The 16,589-nt window shown below is 42.8% G+C and overlaps 1 protein-coding gene across 4 annotated transcripts in view; it reads left to right on the top strand.

Moving 5' to 3' along the window:
• The window catches only part of LOC127001518 (large neutral amino acids transporter small subunit 1-like), a 140,674-nt gene that overhangs the window by 80,798 nt on the left and 43,287 nt on the right, over positions 1-16,589 (top strand). For all 4 annotated transcript variants that reach the window (XM_050866123.1, XM_050866121.1, XM_050866124.1 and 1 more), the window contains exon 4: positions 15,293-15,337. In XM_050866123.1, the coding sequence (XP_050722080.1) occupies positions 15,293-15,337 (45 nt within the window). The remainder of the gene's footprint in view (positions 1-15,292; positions 15,338-16,589) is intronic.

Raw genomic sequence — 16,589 nt, 5'->3', positions numbered from 1 at the left:
AGAAGGAAAGGAGGGAGGGAAAGAAGAAAGTAAAGAAGGAAAGAGAAAAGAAATAAAGCGACGGAGAGTGGGAAGGATGAAAAAGGAAAAAGAAGGGTTGGAAGGGAAGAAAAGAGGGAAGGAAAAAAAAGCGAAAGAAAGCGATAGAAGAAAAAAAGAACGAAAGAAGGAGATTGGAAAGAAAATAAATGAGAGACTAGACAACAAAAAATAAGGAAATGACGCAAAAAATGGCAATAGTCCACTAGCAACCTCTCTCTTGTAACTGAATAGTGATCCCGTTGAGAAGAAAGAAACAAACACATCCCCGCACAAGACCGAAAATATCCAGATCACTTGCAAGCATTGTGTGAAAGTTTAATGGAAGCAGTAACCGGGAAACAGAATAGAGGATTGAGCTGGTTGACAGTGCTTAGGAGGAGGAGGAGGAGGAAGAGTGGGAGGCAGTTTGAGGAGGTTTAGGAACTTGAGATTCTAGGAGAGGATGCAGGAGGAATAGAGGAAGAAGGAGGAGGAGGAGGAGGAGGAGGAGGAAGAGGAGGAGGATCAGAGGCCAGTCCAGGGTAATAGAGTAAAGGAGAATAGAGTTGAGTAAAGTCTTCAAAGTGAATATTGCGCCGACAGGTTCATATATTATATACTCTCTCTCTCTCTCTCTCTCTCTCTCTCTCTCTCTCTCTCTCTCTCTCTCTCTCCAATTTGGCACGCACGTCATGGATTCTGACTAAATTAAGCTGCAGATGTTGCCTTAATTAGCAGCTTATAGGTATTTTTTCTTTTTTCTTTTTTTTTTTCGTTAAGGAGAAAGTTTGCTATTTTTGTTGATTTGTTTTTTATTTGTTTGTTTTTTTCCCTTTCTTCGTTGTCCTGATACTGAAGGAAGTTTTTCTTTCTTTCTTTTTTCGTCGTTAAGCCCAGTGATAATTTGTATATAGTAAAAAACACAGGAAAAGTTAATGTTTTTTCTCATCTTTTGTAAGGTCCCAAAGCCTCGATAAGTAGGGAGGGGAAGCAGGGAGGGAAAGAAGTGAGGAAGGAAGAAAGGAAAGAAAGAAGGGAGGGAGGAAGGCAGGAAAGATGGAAGAAAGAAAATAGATTCACCAAATAGATTCTTCAGCATATCATCCCTAAATTAAGGGAGATCGTAGAGGCTTATTATTTAGTGTCGAAATTTTGAAAAGAATCATTTGTAATATCATTGGCCTAACCCATTCGTAATCCTTAGATAAAAAAAATGTCTTGGGTTTTAAAATATTTTGAAGTCGAATTTTTTTATATATAATGAAAAACTGACGCCACTTCATAATATGGGAAAATTAAAACTGCCGAGGGAGTGAAATCTAATAGAATCAGGTTATGAATTTGTTGAAAGATTATGAAAACCGTTTTAAGATTTTAAGCAGTAATAGCCACTACAACTAGGGTATCATTAGCTAGCCGGTAATCAGGACAGGTGAGCTGGCGTTAATTGGCGGTGATCAGGCTCTCAGGTGGGGCTTCGAGGGCTTAAGTACGGCATTAACCAGCGCCTGAAAATTGCTCACAGCTCGGCATTCCTCAGGTGTTGAAATAGAGCTCGCGACTCAAATTTTACAAGTGTGAAAAAATGAGGTAATGATAAGTTAAAGTGCTATATACATATATATATAAGGACAAGCTACACATGTGGAGAAGTAAATATCCTCCCCCTTACAGTGTGTATAAATAAGACGAAAATGAGAATGTCTTGGGTTTAAAATCTTTCGTGGAATTAAATCTTTTGGAATCAGGTTTTATAATTACTCAGAATTTATGAAACGGGTTTTTTTTTTATAATACGAAAAAAAGATCTTCAAAAATCTTCAAACGAAAACTCGCAAAAAAAAAATCTTTAAACGAAAGTCGGCGTGGCAGGCCTGGCGAGGCTTCACTTCATCAGTTACGAAATCTATCCACTAATAAAGCGTTCAATAATACTGGAATGGGCGGGGAATGTTTAGTGTAGTCTCTCTCTCTCTCTCTCTCTCTCTCTCTCTCTCTCTCTCTCTCTCTCTCTCTCTCTCTCTCTCTCTCTCTCTCTCTCTCTCTCGTCCAAGTCTAAGTTCTTCATAAAACTATTAAATAAAACCAACATACCGCTGTCTAGTGCTTTGTTATGCCTCGTCTTCGTGTAGTACTTTATGGAAGGAATGGCAACAATTTATATGTCTCGTCTCGTCTCCTATTTACCGTGAGGGATGAGTGACCTGCGTGAGTGAGTGAGTATGTGTCTGTCAGTGCATGTGAGTGACCTACATTCAGTCTTTGTTCAACTTTCAAAGGGGGGGGAGAGGGAGGGTAAGGGGGAGGGAAGGGAGGGAAACTGTAGTGTGTGTATATATATATATGTGTGTGTGTGTGTACTTTGTGGTGTTCCTCATGTGTGTCTTCTTGTCTCGTTAAGTTTCATGAGGTGCTTTTGAATGGCTGTGAATTGCCTCCTCTGAGTGACTGTGACGGACGGACTGATTAGCTATTGTGGCATCATCATCATCATTTCATCGACAAGGGGATGGCCACGGCAGAAGAGCTTCCAACTTTCTCGATCCAGACACTCCCTCCTTGCCTGCTCAAAGTTTCTCAAAGATCTTTCCCGCCTCTCCCTAACGTACTCTTGCACCCAGTCCCTCCTATTGTGGCGTCTCCTGCTTTATATATGTACTGAAACCCCCCCACCCCCACCCACCCACCCACCCCGCGGACGACCCTAACTAACTGAGGTGAGGTTATTCTTCTGCCATGCCAACTCACCTCACCTCACATCACCTCTCCTGCTTATATATTTACTGCCCCAACACGGACGAGTCTAGACGAGGTGAGGTGGAGTGACGGGGCATAAGAATAACCCACGCAGTTGCCTTTGTACTGAGTGAAGAGGTTTAGGATACGTTGAGTCTGATTCTGATGACCCATATGTATGTATCAGATTAGCGGACTGTGATTTGTTGTTATTGTTTTAAGGTATTGACCCCTCCCCTTGATGTCCCTCCTCCTGATCAACCTTTTTCACTTTTTGTTCTTTTTCTTCAGTTACTACTTCTACTTCTATTTATTCTTCTTTATCTTCGTCTTCTTTCTTCTTTCTCTTCTTTTTCTCTGTCCTCTTCTCCGTTTACTTCTTTTTTTCTTATTCTTTGTCTTCTTTCTCTTCTTCCTCATCTTTTTCTCCGTCTTCTTCCTCTTCTTTTTCTTCACGTACTTCTTCTACTTCTATTTCTTCTTCTTTATCTTCTTATTTCTTCTTCCTCTTCTTGTTCTCTGTCCTTTTCTCCGTCTACTTTTTTTTATTCTTTTTCTTTATCATCCTCTTCTTCCTCATCTTTTTCCCCGTCTTCTTCTCCATCTTCTTCCTCTTCTTTTTCTTCATCCTCCTCCTTCTTGCCCTGCACTGTCGGAACTCCTCTTGCGATGTCCATTCTTTTCCTTCCCTTCCTCATTCCCTTCTACGCCGTCTTCTTTTTATTTTCTTCATTCTCCTTCCTATTCCTCTTCCTTAGTACCACAAGAACCAAACACGACATATAGTTTACATGACGTCCACTTAAACGAATGGCCGCGCGTTAGTAAACACCTCGTGGATATGTTGGTTATTATCCCTCCCCCTCCTCCTCCTCCTCCTCCTCCTCCTTCTCAGCTAAATGATATATAGGCTCAGTACAGTACAGCACGTGACCTATCTCTCTCTCTCTCTCTCTCTCTCTCTCTCTCTCTCTCTCTCTCTCTCTCTCTCTCTCTCTCTCTCTCTCTCTCTCTCTCTCTCTCTCTCTCTCTCTCTCTCTCTCTCTCTCTCTCTCTCTCTCTCTCTCTCTCTCTCTCTCTCCTGGGTATTGAAGGGAAGGAGATAAGAATTCTCTCCCCTGAATTGAGATGGCGTGGAAATCTGAGGGAAGGGAAGAGGAGGAGGAGGAGGAGGTGGAGGAGGAGGGAAGTGGAAGGATAGGAGGTGGAGGACGTATTACTGATCTCTCTGGGGGTGAAGAAAGGCTTTTATCTCTCTCTCTCTCTCTCTCTCTCTCTCTCTCTCTCTCTCTCTCTCTCTCTCTCTCTCTCTCTCTCTCTCTCTCTCTCTCTCTCTCTCTCTCTATCTATCTATCTATCTATCTATCTATCTATCTTAAATGATTTTTTTTCTAATATATAAATTAAAATCCCTAAAACAAACACGCTTACACTTTTTTTTCCAACTTTTCCTCGCTTTTTTTTTTCTTTGACATAAAAATTACTTGCCACAGAATCTTCCTAAATAAAATAAAATAAAATCATTAAAAAAAAAAACTCGCTTACTATTTTTTTTCATATTTTCCTTCGTCTCGAGCCACTCACAACCTTCTGGAAACTCACTTTTTCGTCTCATTCGCATCATTGAAAAGCCATGAATAGTTACTGTTAGGGGGGAAAAGAGCCGGGAGCGAAGACGTGAAGGGAGAGGAAATAGGAAGGGAGGGAGGGAGGGAGGGAGCGAAAGAAGAGATGGAAAGAGGAAGAGAGGGAGTGAAGGAAGGAAGAGATGGAAGGGGAAGGAAGAAAAGAAGGGAAGGAATAGGTGGAATTATGGAAAGATGGAAGGGGAGAGATAGAAGGAAGGAAAAAAGGAAAGAAGAGATGGAAGGATGAAAGGAAAGGGAGAAAGAAGGGAAGGAAGACAGGAAGAGAGAGTTGAAAGAAAGAAGGAAATGAAGTTAAGGAAGGAAGAGAGAGAAAAAAGGAAAGGAAGAAAGAAGGGAAGGAAGAAATAAAGGAAAGGGAAAGCTGAAAGAAAGAAGGAAATGAAGTTAAGGAAGGAAGAGAGAGAAAAAATGAAAGGAAGAAAGAAGGGAAGGAAGAAATAAAGGAAAGGGAGAGATGAAAGAAAGAAGGAAATGAAGTTAAGGAAGGAAGAGAGAGAAAAAAATGAAGGGAAGAAAGAAGGGAAGGAAGAAATGGAGGAAAGGAAGAGAGAGAAAAAAATGAAGGGAAGAAAGAAGGGAAGGAAGAAATGGAGGAAAGGAAGAGAGGAAGGGAGAGATGAAAGAAAGAAGGAAAATAAGTTATGGAAGGAGGAGAGAGAGAAGAAGGAGGCTGAAAATTGGATACCAGGAAAGAAGGAAGTGAAATCTCTCCTCTCCTTTACCTCCCCCCCCCCCCCCTCGCATCATCTCCTAATGAGCCCCTTTACTCACACCTCCGCCTTTAATCCGTCACTGAACGCCGCCTTCTCATTGGCTGACTCACACTGGCGACACGGCTGCTGATTGGCCCTCTGGTTGCCTGTCATCGAGCCATCTGTCCTGTGATTGGCTGGCTGGGAGGGTGACGTGGGCCGGTGGGGGAGGGGTGCGGGGTCAGTAAGGGAAGCAGTTAAAGGGCAAAAATAAATAAATAAATAAATAAAAAGCTCGTTACCACTTCCCCTGTAAAAGAAAGTAGAGAAGTAGTGGTTGATTGGTGATTCTGTGTTCGTGAAATCTTACGTCTTTTTTTTTTTTTTTTTTTTAGGGGAGGGGTGGGCATATTTTTGTGTTGGTCTTTTTTGAGTAATGATTTTTATGACTTGCTTGTTCTTTTCGTCTCAATACACAGCATCAAATATTCCCTCGCTCCTGTATCATTCCATCTATCTATCTATCACTATCTATGTATTTCTATGTTGCTATCTACGTATCTATCTGTCGCCATCTGTGTATCTATTTATCTCGTTCTATATTTATTTTTACTTTTTTTATATATTTTTTCTCCATATTTCATTTTTTTCCCTCTCATTTTTTTTTTTCTCCTTTTTGGGGTCATGCAAGAGAGGCCGTGTGTAAGGTCGCTGCATTAAGGCTTTTCCATTTCTCCATTTTCCGCTCCAACAAGACTTTCTCCTTTTTTTATTTTCCTTCCATCCCCCTCAGAAAAAAAAAATATATAGAAAGCTACAAAAAAGGGAAAAAAAAAGAAACATCCAAGACGTAAACTTGAAAGGCATATTTTTTATCAAGTTGCATTTTTTTTTCATCTCTAAAAGTTACCCATGAAGACTTGTGTTATTTTTATATATGTGTGTGTGTGTGTGTGTGTGTGTGTGTGTGTGTGTGTGTGTGTGTGTGTGTGTGCGCGCGATATTCAATAATGCAAATGAAACTCAATATTCACCCATAAAAAAAGAGACAGGAGAGACAGACAGACAGACAGACACACGCACGCAGACACACACACAGACAGACAAAAAGAGACAAATAAACACCCATTGACTGATAGTAAAATATACCGATAAACAAAAACAAACACATAGATGGATAGATAGATAAATAGATAGACAGATAGAGAAGTAGGTGGACAGACACAGACAAAGATAGGTAGATAGATCGATAGACAGACATAAATAGATAGATAAATAGATTTTTTACAGTAAAGGAAACATCTCAAGGGCACGAAAAAAAAATTATAAAAGATAGACAGATAGATAGATAGATACTCAAATAGATAATAAAAATAAAAACCCTTCCTGACACACACACTCACAGAGACCAATACCATGTCACGAGTCGCCGGGTTTCGATCACGGGACACGAAATATATCATAGAGTTGAGCAGCTTACGTCCACCCGGGAGATAGAGTTGTTTGTTTTCACGGCAAGGGGGGGGAAGGGGGGGAGGATGAGTGTGGGGGGTGGGGGAAACCGGGGAGGGTGGTGAGAATTAATGGAGGGGGGGGAGGAGAGAGGGGGAAAGAGGGGGGAGGGTGACGAGGATGAATGTAGGGGGAGGAGGGAGAGAGGGAAAGGGAAAAGGGTGGGGGGGGGGAAGAGGGGGAAGGTGACGAGTGGATATGTAGGGGGAAGGGAGGAGAGAGGGGAAGGGGCGAGAGGGTGACGAGGATGGATGTAGGGGGTGAGGGGAGCGAAGGGGGAGACTTGCAATTAATGGGAGGTGTGTTATAGGGGTTATGGATGGGGGGGAGGGGGGGTTGAGGAGGTTGTGACTGGCTGACTGACTGCTCTTTTACTCTCTCTCTCTCTCTCTCTCTCTCTCTCTCTCTCTCTCTCTCTCTCTCTCTCTCTCTCTCTCTCTCTCTCTCTCTCTCTCTCTCTCTCTCTCTCTCTCTCTCTTCATTCCTTTCTTTATGTTTTCTCTTTTCACTGTCCCTTCGTTTCTCTTTCCCTTCCTCTCCCCTCCTCTTCCTCCTCCTCCTTATCTCCATTTTATCTCTTCCTCTTTCCTCTTGCCTCCTAGTTACAGCCCCTTTCCTCTTATCTCTCTCTCTATTCATCTCTCTTCCTTCTTCCCCTTCCCTCTATTTCTCTTTTTCCCTTCATTTCCCTCTTCTGTAATTCCCTTTCCTTCACTTCGCTATTTCCTCCTTTTAACTTTCTTTTTTTATCCTAGTTTTGCTTATTCCTTCTTCCCTATTCCTGCTTCTCTCTGTCCATGTATTTCCATTTTAATTCGTTATTCTTTTAAGTTCTCTCATGATATCTACTTCCCTGTTTTTTCTATCATCCTTTATCCCTAATCTCTTCGCCTTACCTTTTCCTCCTCCTTTTCCTCCTCCTCCTCCTCCTCCCTCTCTTCGCCCACACGCTTGGTAATTAATACTCTGGCACAATACATTCGCACACGATTTATGCTTTCAAAGACTTCATTTCCTTCATGACTTGCTGGCTCCCACGAGGACACACGCCAGAGAGAGAGAGAGAGAGAGAGAGAGAGAGAGAGAGAGAGAGAGAGAGAGAGAGGGGGAGAGGGAATCCACATAAACTACGGTATTTAAAAGCTTCTCTACAACATTAATAATAACAACAACAAAAATAATGATGAAGTAAAAGTGACGTGAAGTAAGATAGAGATAGATACATAGATAGCGTCAGAGAGAGAGAGAGAGAGAGAGAGAGAGAGAGAGAGTCGGGTATATATGAGATGATAAGGAAAAGGAACTACAAAAGTGACGAGGAAGCCCCCCTCATAATCCTTCCTCTTAAAATGCGGTGGTTGGGAGAGATGAGGAAGATGAGATGATAGATACGTTGCCATGGAGACGAAGAGGAGGGAGGCTGGGGGGGAGGGGGAGATGGGGATGCTGTTGTGAGGATGCTGTGAATGCTCCCCCTCCCCGCCCCACCCCCGCCCCCCACTTTCACTTTCCTTCATAATTATTGTTGTTGTTATTGTTATTATCATCATTATGGAGAAGGTTAATAATAATGAGCTGTTTGTGTATATCCCCCCCCTCTCTCTCTTTCTCTCTCTCTCTCTCTCTCTCTCTCTCTCTCTCTCTCTCTCTCTCTCTCTCTCTCTCTCTCTCTCTCTCTCTCTCTCTCTCTCTCTCTCTCTCTCTCTCTCTCTCTCTCTCAGGGGCAACTTTAGGAAACTGTTATATTGCCAAGGATTTCCAGAACCACTGACCTAATACTTCTTGTCTGGTACTGTACGGGGTAGTAGTAGTAGCAGTAGTAGTAGTAGTAATAGTAGTAGTAGTAGTAGTAGTAGTAGCAGCAGTCCTGAAGGTAGTAGAATTAGATGCTCTTTAAGTAAATAAGGCTAGATTACGTTAAATCGAAAACTGAATAACTAATTGGCGGTTCAAATATTATATACTTAAGACTAATGGTTGTTAATTATAGTATTGGTGGTGATTATGCTAAGTGGGTGGTGTTGGTGGTGGTGGTGGTGGTGGTGGTGATTCATGACCTCGATTCCGTTGGCAGGTGACCTTTCTTGACCTAGGATCTGTGGAAGTGGAGGAGGAAGAGGGAGAGGAGTGGAGTTCAGACAGCTTCTATCCACCCAAAATCTCTCTCTCCCTCCCTCTCTTCCTTCCTCTTCCCCTCTTTAATCTTCCCCTGTTTCCTTTCCATCCTGTCTCCTTTCCTCCCTCTCTCCCTCCCTCTCTTCCTTCTTCCTCTTCCCTCTAATCTTCCCCTGTTTCCTTTCCATCCTGTCGCCTTCTCTCCCTCTCTCCCTCCCTCTCTTCCTTCTTCCTCTTCCCTCTTTAATCTTTCCCTGTTTCCTTTCCATCCTGTCGCCTTCTCTCCCTCTCTCCCTCCCTCTCTTCCTTCTTCCTCTTCCCTCTTTAATCTTTCCCTGTTTCCTTTCCATCCTGTCGCCTTCTCTCCCTCCCTCCCTCCTTCCCTCCCTCCCTCCTCCATACCGCCCTTTCCTTCCCCCCTTCTCGTCGCTCTCACCATTTTACTTCCTTCTTTCCTCCACACCCTCTCGCTCTCTTTCCTCCTCCTCCTCCTCCTCCTCCTCCTCCTCCTCGATAAGAGTGACCTAGATTGAAAATGTGAGGGAAGTGGTGGTCCTCCTCCTTCTCCTCTTCCCCTTCCTCCTCAACCTCCTCCTCCTCCTCCTCCTCCTCCTTACAAGTCCATTTCCCTCTCCTTCCCCCTCTTTCTTTTTTCCTTTTCCTCTTTTACTTTTCTTGTTCTCTTCTTGTTCTCCTTTTTGTTAGTTTCGTATGTCCTTATTTCTCCCTCCTTTTCATTCGTAGTATTTCATTATTGTTATCATTATTATTTTTAGTAGTAGTAGTAGTAGTAGTAGTAGTAGTAGTAGTAGGAGGAGGAGGAGGAGGAGGAGGAAGCACCGTATGTTCCTCCTCGTTCTCAGCTGTTTTAGCATAATTTCTCTCCTCTATTGTAGTTTATCATATTTCTTTTTATATTGTCTTCCTTTTTCCCGCCAGACCGTGACCACATTCTCTCTCTCTCTCTCTCTCTCTCTCTCTCTCTCTCTCTCTCTCTCTCTCTCTCTCTCTCTCTCTCTCTCTCTCTCTCTCTCTCTCTCTCTCTCTCTCTCTCTCTCTCTTGCTCGTAAAACCCTTTGAAATTGAGGAGACAAAGTTTGCGAGATGAGTTCCAACCCTGATCATCTTCCTCGTCCGGCTTCTGATCCTCTCTCCTCCCCTCCTCTTCTCTCCTCTTCGATTCCGCTGCAGGGGGATCAAGTGACGCCGTGTAATTGGCTTCATAGCTCTTTATTTTCTTTTCTCTCCTTCTTATTTTTATTTACCGTGGTGAGTTGAAGAAGAATCGATGGTTGAAATTTAAGTTCTGATCGTGTCTGACCTACCTCCTCATTATCTCACGACCACTCCATTTTCCTTCCTCTTCCCTGCATTTCGTTCTTTTCCCTTCCTTTACTTTCCCTCTCCTTCAAGTTTTACCTTCCTTTTTCTTCTTTTCCTTTTTTACCTTCCTTGGTCTTTCTTTTTTTGTTATTCTCTGTTCGTATATTTTCCTCCTTCCCTTCTTTCCTTTTCCATTCTTTTTTCCTTTTCATTCAAATTTTTCCTTCCTTCTTTTTTTCCTCTTTTTTTCCTTCTTTGCTCTCTTCCTTGCTCTTTTTTTCTTATTCTCTTCGTATTTTTTTCTTCCTTTCATTTCCAAGTTTCCTTTCCTTTCCTTTCCTTTCTTTTTTTCCCTTTCCTTCAAGTTTTACCTTCTTTTTCTCTTCTTTTGCTCTTGTTTTCCTTCCTTGCTCTCTTCTTTCTCTTTTTCTTATTCTCTTCGTATTTTTTTCTTCCCTTCATTTCCTATTTTTCCTTCCTTTCCTTTCTCTTCCTTTTTTTCCCTCTCCTTCATTTTTTACTTTCTCCTTTCTTCTTTTCCTCTTTTACCTTCCATGCTCTCTTCTTTCTCTTCTTTTTGTTATTCTCTTTTGTCCGTTTTTCCCCATTTTTTCATTCTTAGTCTTTCATTATCCTCATTTTCAGTTTATTCATCTTTCTTATTTTTTTTATTTTTCTTTGCTTTTTTTTCCTCATGTCATAATTAAATTCCTGTCTTTGTGTTTTCCGTTCGCTTATCTTCCTTTTTTTTCTTCCTCTCCATCTTCTTATCCGTTTTATCTCTTCGTCTTCTTATCGTGTCTCCATTTTTTGTGTACGACATTTCCGGCTGTTAACATCCCTCTCTCACCTCTCCCTTATGACATTTCTTTCTTTTCCTCTTCCTTTCACACTTCTTTCATTTCACGCTTCTTTCTTTTCACACTTCTTCCTTTCCCTCACATCTTTCATTTTCTACGTCTTTCTCTTCCCACTCCTTTCCCTTCTCCATTTTACTCCCTCTCACCTCTTCCCCTGTCAATTTCACTCCCTCTCGCCTCTCGGTTTTCATCCCCTTCCCGTCCTCCCGCCCTCACGCGCCGCCTCGCCTTATCTCTTCCCGGGCATCGTGGCGGCGGCGCTGGAAGTCTTCTAAAAAGGGGAAGGTCGTGGAAGAATGACCTGTTGCAGCGGCTCACGTATACCAGCGCGGGAGTTGTCGATAGCCTCCCGCGGCCTTGGTCTGGGTCTGGGGTCAGGGAGTGTAGTACGTGTGTGGTGGAAATTGTTGAATGACGTGGTTTTTTTTATAGTTTTTATTTTTTTAGTGTGTGATTTTATGATGTTTTTTATTACTATTACTGTATTGTTTTATTCTTTCGTCTTTTCTTTTTTATTATTTTCTAGTGATCTTTTTCTTTGTGGGTGTTTCTGTGTTTGTATTTGTGGTTTTGTTTTCTCTTCCCTCTAAAGTTTTCTGTATTTTTTCATTATATTTGTGTCTCCTTTGGATTGATTTACCACTTGTGCACATACTTAGCTATTCGTTCATTCATATCTATCTGTCTATCTATCTACCTATCTATTTGGAGTGCCTTTTGCGTGTCTAAGTCTGGTGGAGTGCGTTATTTTGAGTCTTCTGGGTTCAAGCTGGGTTTTTTTTTTTTTTTTTTTTTTTTGTGTGTGTGTTTGCGTAGGATGCTCTCATGCTAATAATATATCTCTTTTTGCAACTTTATTTATCATGGGAGCTCTGGGGTCACGTAATTAGTCCCTTTAAATTTCCTCCGTTTGGTATCTATATATGGAATGCATTTGACACTTATTAGAGTTCTGTATATCATTCTTTTTTTCTTGATCATATTTTTAGAACCGTCTCCGTCTGTGAGTGTGTGTGTGTGTGTGTGTGTGTGTGTGTGTGTGTGTGTGTGTGTGTAGCGCCATTAAGTCTCCTCCCCCCTCCCCCCCCACACACACACACAATCTCCCACGTGAACTGGAACGCGAGTGAAAGAGGAAGGGAAAAAAAGAGAGGAGAGAGGGGAAAGAGGGGGAAAGGAGGGGGCGGGCGGGAGGCGTGATGACGTAAGCAAGAGGAGGCAGGATGGGAATTACTTTGAGGGGGGGCGCGCAACAGGGGGCGAGGGGGGGGGAGGGGGTAGACCATTGAGCGTGACGTCACTGGTTGATGTGGGCGGGAGCGTCAGTGGCCGGCGGCGGAGGTGAATTAAAGACGCAGTGAGGACGGAGACCGAGAGGGGAGAGTTAGAGTGGGTGAAAGCTACGTAGTGAATGCATGAGAAGAGAAGGAAGGAGGCTGATAAGAGGAACAGAGAGAGAGGAAGTGAATCAGGAAGTGGCGTTAGCGTTGTTAGAGGATGTTAGAGGTTAGAGAATGAGATCAGTGGAAACGGAGCTAAGTAGTGAATGCATATGTTGAGAATGAATGAGAGAGGGGGAAGGGGTCATCTGCTCATCATTTTTCTTCCACATTATTCTTCCATTTTCTCCCCTTCGCGTCCTCGCTCTTTCCCGCCTCGCCAAGTGACGGAAACACCTCATTAAGATATAGTAGCGAATTTAAGAGCGACAAGGAAGTGGAATGGTTTATTTTCTAACGTTTTCTTCCTTTGTTTTCTTATGTAGGGAGCCAGGAGATTGCCGCGCACCCTTAATAACGAATCTTCGCCAATCTTTCCTGTCCATTGCATCCTCCTTCCTCTGTTGCTCTCTTTCCCTCCCACTCTCTCTCCATCGTGGTCTCCGTCTCCCTCTTGCTCTCCTTCTGCTTCCTTCAACAGGTGATCTCTTAATAACGTAATAGCCTCTTTGAATTGGTTCCTCGCCTTCTTCCCTCGGGTCATTACCAAAAGATTAACGCTTTGAAATTGCATATATGATTACGTGACAAGAAATCAATCAGTCAGTTAAGTGGTTAGTCATTATATCAATCAATCAAGCGATGTTAGAAGTGGGGATGGATGGAGGTATGAGAAAAGGTAGTGTGGGAAAGAAGTGACTGAGAGAGAGAGGGAAAGATTGAATGAATGAATGAATGAATGAAGGGAGTAAATAATGATAGTATATAGTGATGATAGTTTTAGTGATGAAAATAGTTATGATGATATAATGACTGAGTGTACTAACTAAACAAAGGTATATATATAGTAAACCCATCGCGAACCACCTCAACCTCCTCCTCTTCCTCTTCCTCCTCCTCCTCTTCCCTTATCAGCACCCCCGGGAAATACCACATTGGAAGTGGATAGTGGATGGGGGGGGGGGGTAATCTCTTGCTCTGGGCGGCTCATTCCACTCTTGCGAAAGATGAACTTGTTTCCTCATTCTGTTTCCTCATTCTTCACCTCCTTTCACTGCCTCACTCTCACCGCCTCCACTTCATTCTCTCTCTCTCTCTCTCTCTCTCTCTCTCTCTCTCTCTCTCTCTCTCTCTCTCTCTCTCTCTCTCACACACACACACACACGCACACACACATCGGTTGTTTTTGTTGTTTTTATGTGCGTTTCCGTGTGCGTGTGTGTGTGTGTGTGTGTGTGCGCGCGTAAATTTCGTGTACATATCGTATAGGAAAAGCGATGTAAGTGGAAATGGGGGGGAGGTACACACACACACAGCAAGGTAGCTACATACACTCTATATTTACTGCCGCCTCAAGCCAAGAAAGCGAAAGGAGGATAACGAACGAACGAGAAATAACGAGAGACTAGACTTGACGAGACGCTGAGCTCCGGAGAAAGTATGCGGCTTCGAGGGGAACTTGAGGCGCTTTTGGGGGAGAAGGGATGGGTGGCCGGGGTGGGGCGTTTTTTCTTCCTTTTTTTCTTTTTCTGTTACGGTTTTGTTTTGTTTTTCCTTTTTTTTTTGTGCTGTTGAGTTTTTTTCTTCCCTTTTTTTGTGGTGTTTCTTTTTTTTTCTCTTCCTTTTATTGCTGTTGCGTTTTTTTTCATTTCTTTCTTTATTTTTATTTTTATTCTTTTTTGCGGGAACGAAGCGGGAAGTCAATCATCTAGCGTGCGAACCATCGACTTAAACAAAAAATAAAAGAAATCTTACAGTCAGGTCTAGGCGATCAAGTGACCTCGGTTTCCCTTTTTAGTTTCTTTTGTTTCTATTTGGTTTTGCTTTTTTGGTTTGTTTCTTTTATTCGTATCATCGTCGAAGTAAAATTTAAAGTATCGTATTTTGCCTCGATATTATTTATCTTATGTGAACGACTGAAGGAAAGGAAAGAAAAATACGAAAAGGAAAGGGAAGAAACACTTAAAAATACAGTTTGATTCCCCATCCCCCATCTCTCAAACACACACACACACACACACACACACACACCCTGTATTCTCTCATTATCACGCCCCCCCACACATATGAAAGCCAGAACAGAAAAAAAAATTATCACCTTCATTCTCTGTAAATGAGGTTATGAAACGACTGGGGGAGAAAAGTGAGCTGGGAGGAATGAGGAAGAGGAGGACGAGGGCGAGGAGGAGGATGGGAAAGGAAGGGAAGAGGTGGAAGAGGAGGGAAGAGGAAGGAGAGTGGGTGGTTTGGGAAGGAAAAAAAGAGGGAAAAAGATTGTGAGAGTAATGGGGTCATGTATATTTAAATTTGAGATCCAGGCATTCGTATTATTGAAGTGGGGATAGCGATGGTGTTAGTAATAGTAGTAGTAGTAGTAGTAGTAGTAGTAGTAGTAGTGGTAGTAGTAGCAGTAGCATAGTTCCTGTAGTACTGGTAACAGAGATTTATTATTGAAATGATGGAAATTTTAAAACCGTATGCAAATTGACAGATATAGACAGATAGATAAGTAGATTTGTTATTCTCTCTCTCTCTCTCTCTCTCTCTCTCTCTCTCTCTCTCTCTCTCTCTCTCTCTCTCTCTCTCTCTCTCTCTCTCTCTCTCTCTCTCTCTCTCTCTCTCTCTCTCTCTCTCTCTCTCTCTCTCTCTCTCTCTCTCTCTCTCTCTCTCTCTCTCTCTCTCTCTCTCTCTCTTTACTTTTCTTTACTCCTTTTCTGGTTCTTTTTTTTCCGTCCCTTCCACTTTCATTTTTTCTTTCACTTTACTTTTCTTCCCTGTCTTTAACACTTCTTTTTTTCCTTCTCCTTCTCTTTCCTTTGCTTCCCTTCACATTCCTTTACTTCTATGCCACTCCATTCCCACTACTTCCGTGTACTTAACTTCTCTTCCCTTCCCTTTCCTTCCACACAGCCATTATTAACCTTCTCCCTCTCTCTCTCCCGCAGGAACTACCTCAACTTTGTCATCGAAGAACTCAAGGACCCCGTCAAGTGAGTGTATTTGTGTGCCTATTCAAGTGATGCTCTCCTCCTCCTCCTCGTCCTCGTCGTCCTCTTCCTCTTTGTCCTCTCCACCCTCTCTCCCATTCCCTTAACCTACAGTCGCAACTTTTTTTTCTTCTCGTTCCTCTTCTCCTTCTTCTTCTCCTTCTTCTTCTACTTCGTCTTCTTCTTTACTTCTTCTTGAACAACCAACCCTCGTCATTTATCTATATTTCCTCTCTTACTTTCTTTCTTTCTTTAAAATTATAACTCTTCTCACTTATTCATTCTCTCTCTGCCACCTTTCCTGTATCCTGCTCTCTTCATCTCTCCCTTTCTTCCTCCTTTTTCTCCTCCTATTCCTGTTCCTACGCCTTCCTCATTGCCTCCGTTCCCTTCAACCTCCTGTTTTTAATACCTCTGATTCTCTCCCTCTCATTATTTCTCCCTTTTTTCCTCCTTCTCCTCCTTCTACTTCTGCTCCTACTCCTTCCCCATTCCCTCCGTTCCCTTCAACCTCCAACTTTTCATACCTCTTTGATTCTCTCCCTTTCTGCTACCTTTCCCGTTTCCCACTCTCCTTTTATCTCTCTCCCTCCTTCTTCTTAATCTTTTCTCCTGGTCTTCCTCTCTCCCTCTCTTCGTTCCTTTTTGATCTTTGCCTCTACTCGCCTTCTCATTCTCTTAATCCCTGTTACCTTATTCCTATCCAGTCCTCTTTATCTCTCTCCCTTCCTTCCTTCTCCTACTCCTCTTCCTCTTTCCGCCATCCCTCAGTTCCCTTCAAATTCCAGTTTTTCCACTTTTATTCCCTCCCTCCCTGATGTTTTTTCTTCCCCGTATCCCGTATCTCTCCCAATTTCTCTCCCTTCCTTTTTCCTTATATTATTTTTCCTCGTCCTCCTCTTTCCGCCATCCCTCCCTCCATCCCTCCTCTCCCTTCGATCTCCAGCTATTCAAACCTCTCCCTCCCTCCCTCCCTCCCTCCCTCTGTGTCCCCTTTCCCGTATCCTGACCTTTCTGTATCTCCCTTGTTTTCTTTTCTTTTTCCTCCTCCTCCTCCTCCTTCTCCTTGTCTTCCTCTCTCCTTACCTCCGTTATTTTCGATCTCACCTCTTCACCCCCTTACCTCCCTCCCTCCCTCTATCCCGCTCCCTCCTTATCTCTCTTCCTCCCTTTCTTCTTCCTCTCATTCATTCATTCATTCATTCATTCTTCGGGGTTACATAATACCTCTTCCAGTACTATCCCTTCTTTCCTC

The sequence above is a fragment of the Eriocheir sinensis genome, chromosome 21 (genome assembly GCF_024679095.1).
Source record: "Eriocheir sinensis breed Jianghai 21 chromosome 21, ASM2467909v1, whole genome shotgun sequence".
Taxonomy (NCBI): Eukaryota; Metazoa; Arthropoda; class Malacostraca; order Decapoda; family Varunidae; genus Eriocheir; species Eriocheir sinensis.
Note: the sequence above shows the minus strand (reverse complement) of the source record. Positions and strands in the feature narration are given on the sequence as shown.